This window comes from Aquarana catesbeiana, linkage group LG07 (genome assembly GCF_042186555.1).
Source record: "Aquarana catesbeiana isolate 2022-GZ linkage group LG07, ASM4218655v1, whole genome shotgun sequence".
Classification (NCBI taxonomy): Eukaryota; Metazoa; Chordata; class Amphibia; order Anura; family Ranidae; genus Aquarana; species Aquarana catesbeiana.
Window position 1 is genome coordinate 101321905 of NC_133330.1, and position 8822 is coordinate 101330726.

Genomic DNA, 8822 nt, shown 5'->3' on the forward strand with positions numbered 1-8822 from the left:
TTGTGAGATACTGTATACATATATATATATATATATATATATATATATATATATATATATATATATATATATATATATATATATATATATATATATATATATATATATATATATATATATATATACACATACACACACACACACACACAGGCATATAATTTATAAACAAGTAAAGGGCAATCAAATGCAGAACCCTCCCCTGCTGCATCCCTAATATTTTCATGCCAGATTCCCATTGGCATGGCCATGGTTTAGCACCGCTTTATGTACCCTATAGGTATTAATAGCAGACACAGCTGCTACAGCTGGATGAAGTCTGGAAGCGAGAGGGCGGTTAGTGGAAAGGGGGGGGGGGGGGCGCAAAGAATTCTTTTCAAGCACAAGCCAGAGATGGAGACTTGCACAACAGACAAAGAGGGGAAGTTGTGTCCAGACACAGATAGCCGAGTGCAAGGGTCTGACGTGCGTACAGAGACAATAGCAGAAAGGGAGGTCGCAGTGCCGCACAGCAAACTCTGAGCTACAGCAAACACTGTGCTCCTGGCTGGACTCCCTGCACACATGGGTCAGACCTGTGTACTAATTAACCTCTAGACTGGGGTGAAGTGTGTGTGCGCATGTTTATATATATATATATATACACACACATATACAAACACACACACACACACATATTTATATGCCACTGACATGAAAAAGGTTTGTACCCACATGATATCATGTAGAACATTTCCAGCAGACAGGTAGACATTATAATCAGTCAGAAGCGATTTACAATTTGTTACACACAAATGCAAAGATTATAAGCATCAGGTCAAAAACTTCACCTGTATATAACTATCTTAAAAAAAAATGTGTATGAAAAGACAGTTCTGTAGAGATTTACCTACGGAATCTATTTGCAGTAGTCTTCGTATATCGTTTATAGACTTGACAGATCCTGCTGCAATTTTCTCGTACATCTCTTCTGGAATAGGGTCCCCCTGTCAAAGACGTAGCAGTAAACTTTTAATATGATCATCAGAAAAGCATGTTTAATAATTACTGAAAATAATAAATCTATATAAAGACAACAGATTTACATATTCATGTTAGAGAAAATGAGCAATGACCATCCTTATCATCTGCAGACATTTTACAATCTCCCTGGAATTACTTGTCTTATCATGTAATTAGTTTAAAATATACCTCATCACAATACTGAGTCATATACTGTCACTGAATATCAAATCAGCAGACTGTTTACAGGCGTAATATTTGCATTCAGTCCCTAAATAAAGATTATTTTCTCTTCGGGTGGCATGACTGAATGCTACATGAATATTTGATATGTTTTTCGCATTCTTTGTACTTTAATTAGGGACATTGTATTTAATTAAAAAGGGTGTGGTTCTACAAGAGCCTAGGTATAATGTTACCCCCTTGCTTCTACAGTATCCCCACCATCCCAATTTCTGATCTCTGTAAGATCCCCACCCCCTTCTGTAGAAGACTGTAGGATCCGTAACCAAGCACACCCCCTTTAAAGATTGCTGCAGGGAAATATTTTCTTATTGGCAGATCACTGTATAGGCCCCAGTAGCCCCCTTTCCCATAATCATTAAAGGGTCCCTAACCTACAACCCCACTTGCCGGTAACTGTAGAGTCCCTAGCCACATAAACCACATTACCAGATCACTTTAAAGATTACTTTGGGGTCTCTGGCCAACCCACTAACCGTTTCACAGATTACAGAAGGGTACTCAGCGTGAGCTCTTTTAGGATTACTGTGGGTCCCCAATAATCCATCCTGTTTTCTTCACAGATTACAGTGGGGTCCACAGCCTACCACCCCACCATCCCCTTAAAGATCCCTGTGGGGTCCCAAGCCTACCCCTTCCTACCAATATCACTTTGGTGTCCACAGACCACTGTGGCACCCCCAGTCTCCAACCCCCCTCACAGATCACTGCGGGGTCCACAGCCAATCCCCCATTCCCTACACAGGTGGAATTCCTAGTTCCCTAATTTGCATTAGGATTCTTATCTAGGGTGTCCCACCCGAAAGACTAACCAGATACCCAAGGTTAGTAGGCCTGAGGAATAGCATGAGGCTGCACAGGAAGTGTGGCCCAGCAGAAGTGTAGCAATATGCTACAAGACACAACACTGACCATGAACAATGTCAGCCTCACATTGCCAATAGCTAAGTAAACTGACCAGTCAATGTTGCAGAGCCATGTATGTGGAAGTCTAACATGCAAGTAATCAAGCAGCAGACAAAACCCTCTGGTTGTATGGGAGTTGTACACACACTCCACTCTGGGCACAGTCCAGGACACAGCCGTAGCAGGACAACAGATTAAAAAGCAGAACTGTCCTGGCAAATCTGGGACTTTGGAATATTTGACATGGTTTACTTTTCAGATACATGAATGGATGTTTCGTAAACAATTGACATGTTGCTGTTGAGCAAGCACAGCTATGTCAAACCAATTCAGTACACAAGCAACAAAATGAGGATAGATTGCCTATTCTTGGTAAGGGCAGAAAACAATGGTGATGTGAAAAGTGTAGCCACCCACAGCAAACAATCATATTTTTCTTACATGGAAGGAGATGAATGAAATAAGAGAGATGAAACCTCTGAGAGTAAACTCAATAGTTCAGTAGCAAAAAACCTTCTTACCACTTCAAGTTTCAAAGCAAAGTGCATTAGAGATGACAATTGCCATCACTAATTGTTCCATTACCGCCATATCAAGATATATGATCAGAAGACTTAAACAAAATAAGAAATAAATGTGTTAACATGTACACCATGCCATTAATGAAGTTGTCTCTCCAATACAGTAACTAAGCTGACATCTCTGTGTTGGAGGAGTCAGATAAAACATATCAAGTCAACAGGAAACATCAGAGCACATCTAATACACAGCTTGAATTCCCTTCTTAAATTCTGTGAAGGTGTTTAGGCTCTGCACACAGTTCTCCCACACATAAAAACCCAGCCCAGAGAGAGAAACAAGCTGGGACAAAGAAAATTCTGGCATGCAGCCTTTCTAGGAAAGAAACACTAGGACCACAAGGAACGATGCCAGCTATTGTTCAGAGAAATGAATGCCCTGATGTAAAGGTGAGAAGGCTAAACAGAGAAAGCGGAGCTGAGGGAGGAAAGGACTGGATGTTGGCAATCATGAACCACTTGCTGAAATAGTAAGCATCTCTCTACTATAGGCACAAGCATCTTGATAAGTCTCAGCTGCAGTGGAACTACAAGCCCTAGGATTTTTGACAGCCTTTTGGCGATAGGAAGTGCTGTGGCTTCTAAAAGTGTGAGTTACTGAGATCCTGCTCTGAACTTGACAAATCTCAGGCTACGCTCACACTTGAGCAATATGAAGTGCATTTCCCAAAGTGCTTCAATACTCAACATCAAGATTCCCAATATATGAGTGTCACATGCATTTTTCAGGTGCTTCAACTGAATACTACACAGACTAAAAATGCACAACTCTGCCCTAAAAAAAAGCTCATGCACTTTTTCAAGCTTCAGGAGACATGATGCTCATGTGAAAGGGTCAGTTCATACCATAGAAACGCAGTCCGGATGCGTTGCAGATGCTTTTCTGCGTGCGCGTTTTTGATGAGTTTTTGATGCAGTCCAGTGCATTTTTTCTCTCTCTTTTTTCTTAACCTTAAATAAGGACATGTATGTTCCAGTGCATTTTTGAAGTGTTTAGGTGCATTTTCGATGTATTTTACAGTGTTCCAGTACACTCCAGTGCAGGAAAAATACAGCATGTTCTACTTTTTTTTCTGGAACTGGAACGCACTATATATGGTTACTGTAGGTTGGTGTAAGGGTACTAAATCTAAGGGCTCCAAGGAACAGGAAGAGCAAAAAAGGATCAATTGGTGAAACCACAGAAGAAGCAGAAAGTCGCCCCCTATAGGTTCATCTGCAAAACCGCAGACAGCAGTGAGTCCTACATAATTACAGTAGAAGGTTATCCGTATAGATGTCCCCCTTTACTTAAGGTGGAGAGGAAAGCCACAAATATATCAAAAACAGGCTCCAAAAAACAAATCCACCCAAAGAAGGGAGCCTTCAAAAGATTGCTCCCCAAATTTGCTCTCCCTCTCCTCTGCGGTTTCCCCAATTGATCCTTTTTTGCTCTTCCTTGTTCCTTGGAGCCTTTAGATTTAGTACCCTTACACCAATCTACAGTGACCATATATACAATCCCTAATTTAAAGTTCTCCTGAAGAAGCCATCGTTATGGCGAAACATGAAGAGATGCAATCAGTTGCACCAGTTTATGTACTGTATGGCCTGGTTTCAACATTAATATGTTGAATTTTAAAATGTTTGTCTTAATAAAATTTTAATATTTTTATATATTTTTTGTTTAGTTGTGTTGTCAGCGCCTTAAAAATCCTATTTCTCTTGATTTGTGATACCATGTATAAACAAGGGATGTGGTGCTAATGGTTATTCAGACAATCAGTGAACCTCCTTCCCACTTGAAGAAGATCAAGTTCAGGTGTAAACCTAGCCTAAAGCAAAGAATTGCAGATATATGCATACAGTAAAAATACAAAAATGCTAATGTGTTAATATGTCTTATCTAAGAGGAATGCTAAGAGAACATTGCTATTATTAAACAAAGATAAGAGTAGCAATAAACTGAAGGCTTGTAAAAAGAAAAAAAAAACACACATACTATAAACAAAGAAACAAAGGAGGCAAGGAGGTCCAGACATCCTGACATGTTGCACCTGTACTGGAAGGCAGCCAAGGAACATGTATCATTACAAGAAGTGCTTCAAACCCTGCCCAGTCTAAGCGCCCCAAATGTTTTCACATTCCTGTTATGTCCTGCCAGGCAGGTAGGCAACAGCTGGAAAGCCAGCTCCTGTCTACCCCTGCTGTGACACGTGCTCTTAGATGTACTGAAGTTCTAGACATGGGACACCACTAAACCCATCCTGTACAATTATGTATCAAACCCAAGTGCTGTTACTTCAGTTAACCACAGCTGGGATCTACATGCATAACTTTGACGTTACTTGGGGAGAAGCTATTTGTTAATTCACATTGCTTAGACCTAAAACTGACACAGGATGAGTCCTAACTTAATTACAGCCAGCAACCAGCGTACGTGTATGGGCACAATGATGCCATTTTCCTCAATGTATGAACTTCAGAAAATAACAAAGCTAACAGACAAGCATAGCGATCCTTACTTTCAAAAAAGTGACAGCTATTTTTCATTAGTCACATGGCTGAAAATAAATATCATTATTAAAATTTGTGACTTGAGTTCTATGCATGTTTCTTTCATGTACGTTCTATGGAACAGTCATGTGCCAGTTATATTTTCAACCTGCTTTTTATGTGCCTTGCTCCCAATTAGTAATATACAAACAGTTGTTTTCCTGTTCATGTTTGCTCTGATGTTCCACAGCCACTTGGATGCCAAGTCCACACATCTCATCTAAACCAGAGTTCCATTGAAACCACAAGATTCCTCTAGATGTTGCTAGGGGTTCCTCGCGCTATGGCGATATCTGCAGCTAAGATATGCTACCACTGACATCAATGAGCTTTTCGGCTGTCTGTAAGCGGAGAATTCTTCCCACTGACCAGCAATATAAGCAGCATTTTTTCAGTGACTGTCAGTGTAATGGGGGCTCTTCTCCACTGCCCACCAATCTAAAGGGAGTCCATCACTCTAAGGGGCCCTTCTCAACTGACTGCCAATGTAACAGAGCACTTTACTAACCAGTAATGTAACTGAGCACTTACTGACCAGTAATGTATGGAGCATTTTTCTCAGTGACCATCAGTGTATTAGGCTCTTCTCCACTGCCCACCAATCTTAAAGTAGCTCTTCTCCACTGACCTCCAAATTAAGGGGCCCTTCTCAACTGACCAACAAAGTAACAGGGCACTTCACTGAGCAACAATGTAAGGAGGGATTTTCTCACTGACCACCAATGTAAGGGGCACTGCACTGACCACCAGTGTAATGGGACCCTTCTTCACAGCCCATCAATCTAAGGGCACTCTTCTTCAATGACTCACAAAGCACTTCATCAAGCACCAATGTTAGGGAAATCTACTGACCGCCAATGTAAATGGGGACTTCACTGACTACCAGGGTAAGGGGTACCACAATGACCACCAATGTAGCAGAGCACTTCACTGACCACCAATGGAACAGAGCACTCCACTGACCACCAATGTAAGAAGCACTACACCGGCCACTAGTGTAGTGGGCTCTTCTTCACAGACCACCAGTCTCATACCAGATACACACTATTCATTTTTTTTTTTTTTTCGTTCAACCCATCTTAGCCACTGTACTAACATGCAAGGTTACTTCAGTGAACTCCCACTCTGAGCTGTTGTGTTCTGACAGGGGGTGCCCCCCCCACCCCCACCCCAAAAGAACACTCCAATCAGCGCTCTCTGCCACTGGCCCGTGTGTATGGCTGGCTTCTGTCGGAAAGACCGAATGGCGGACGTTTATTTTTTTAAACCAGCCGTTGTTTCTTCTTACTGACCACCAATCTGACAAAGCACTTTGCTTACCACCAATACCACCAGGGAAAATTCGATCACCAATGTAACTTCACTGGTCACCAGTCTAAGGGGCACTATGCTGACCATTAATGTAATAGAGCACTTCACTGACCACCAGTGTAAATTGCCAATACATGTGGGCACCACGTTTCTACTGACCACCAATGTTTCTTTCCTGGCCACCATCATTATTATTTTCATTTCAATATTACTGGGGAAAAAATTGTTTTATAGGGAAGCCCCATGTACCACATACAGTAAGTATACCACATTCTTTAGTCTTCTATTATTATATAAAAACTCGCTGTTCACGCTATAGTCCTGTGAACTGTGGATATAACAATTATAAGCAGTTCCCTGAGACCTGAACATTATTTTAAGGGTTATTGTGTAATAAAAAATGTTGATAAAGGCTGATCTAAAGGATTCCATCAAAGATACTTATCACTGAGCTTTTTTAACTCTCTCCAAGTTTGTCTTCCTATCTCCTCCATGCCTGTCCTCTCCCTGCCTCCCAGGCGAGTATTTGTGTTGTAATGTAACCTGCCCTCCTCAGGCATCTCAGAACTCTGTCCCTGAGGCTGCACATTCATTGCTGTGATCACACTTCCGCAAACACACACACACAGTCCCTGGCAGGTGCAGTAGGCCATGACTTGGGACTGCACAGGTCACCTCTACAACTGGCACCCACTGCCAACCACCTTCCCACATCACCTATGTGCAAACACACCATTCCCTGTGCTCTTGTCATAGGCAACCACCACATAACAGGTCTATGGAACTGTCACTTCTATGCATGCACATTATATCAGAAGGCATTATCTTATGTTCACCCGGAACTTTGTTTTCTAGATTCTGCCATGGACACCTAGAAAGTCACCATTATTGCCAGCTGAAGGACAGGATTTATTTAGGGGAAAACATCTGTGCAATAATCTTTTACATAGAAATTCCCACAACGAGCCATGAAAGAATGGTACATTCAGCAGAATAAATTAGCAAATAACACATAATAAAAAGAAAAATAATAATAAAAGAAAATTAAGAAACAATTATAATAATCATAAAAAAATAAATAACAAAATCTTAATTTATTATTAATGATAATAATATTATAATAGGAATAATAAAAACAGAATGATAAAAAAAATCATAAAATAATACCAATAATAAAAAGGATGCTAATACAAATAATAATAATAATAATAGTAATAAACACATATGATATGCTTCTGTGAGTTAAATGCTGTGGGGACTATTTATTATTACCTTTACCTAAAATTCTCAACACTTTCACCAAATATTTACACAATTTTCTACCTGGATCCAATCAGGCAAATGTGTGAATCCTGGGTGAAAGTTGCTGATCTTGGATGAAAACATTCACAAACAGACCCCAATATGTTTTAGAAAAACAAAAAAAAAACGAGCAGCTTCCATCCGATGTGTTCTGTATAATGGACAGTCCATCCGATCTGTACACACACTATGGATATGACAAAGTTACCCATACAGTAGAGCCAAGGTGCACAACAAACTCAGAGCAGCCAATCTGCAATAACCTTTCATTAGTTCAGCATATACTTATTAATAAAATCTCATCTCTAATTGGTTGCTATGGTAATGTACATTTAGGTGTCTCTAGTAAGGCTGATGATTGGTTGTGATTATTCCAGATGATCGGACTCACCTCAGCACGAACCGTATAGAGGAGCCCCACATACATTAGCAGACCCCCCAGATTCATCCTGTAGTCCGGGGCAGAATGTGTGGTTCATGTATATAGCAGCTGTCAGCTCGGTGTAGACAGGGAATGTGACAGCAGGGTCCTCCTCCCTCCCCGGAGAACAGCGATCCTTATTCCATAGAGAGGAGATGCCAAGGTGCCAGGCGGAGGGAAGGGATGGCTGGCATCAATAATCCGTGTCCGCTCCACATGTACAAACCAGCCGGGCACTGCAGGCACTGAAAGTCAGCTCTAGTCTTTAGATGTCGGAGTGAGGGGGCGGGGCGCACGGGGGCGGGACCAAGACTCATACTAAGGTGTGTAGGGGCGGGGTGATGGGCGGAGGGACACTGACAGCGCGCACAACATGTGGGCAAACCATCCGAATCATTTACCAATGTGTCATCATGTGTGCTACTAATGATCGCTGGAGGACCTCATACCGAGCTCAGCACCTACTGATTGCACAGATCACCCTGGGGTGACTCTATGAACCCTGGATGGACATAGGACATATGGAC

General features: G+C 41.4%; 1 protein-coding gene across 1 annotated transcript in view; it reads right to left on the reverse strand.

Annotated features, from left to right (window-relative positions):
• Positions 1-8581, reverse strand: part of PDGFB (platelet derived growth factor subunit B) — a 30081-nt gene extending 21500 nt beyond the window's left edge. Inside the window, exons 1-2 of the mRNA XM_073592543.1 lie at positions 8266-8581; positions 887-983 (exon numbers count right to left, since the gene is read on the reverse strand). Of these exons, the coding sequence (XP_073448644.1) occupies positions 887-983; positions 8266-8322 (154 nt within the window). The 5' untranslated portion in view covers positions 8323-8581. The remainder of the gene's footprint in view (positions 1-886; positions 984-8265) is intronic.
• Between the last annotated feature and the right edge of the window lie 241 nt (positions 8582-8822).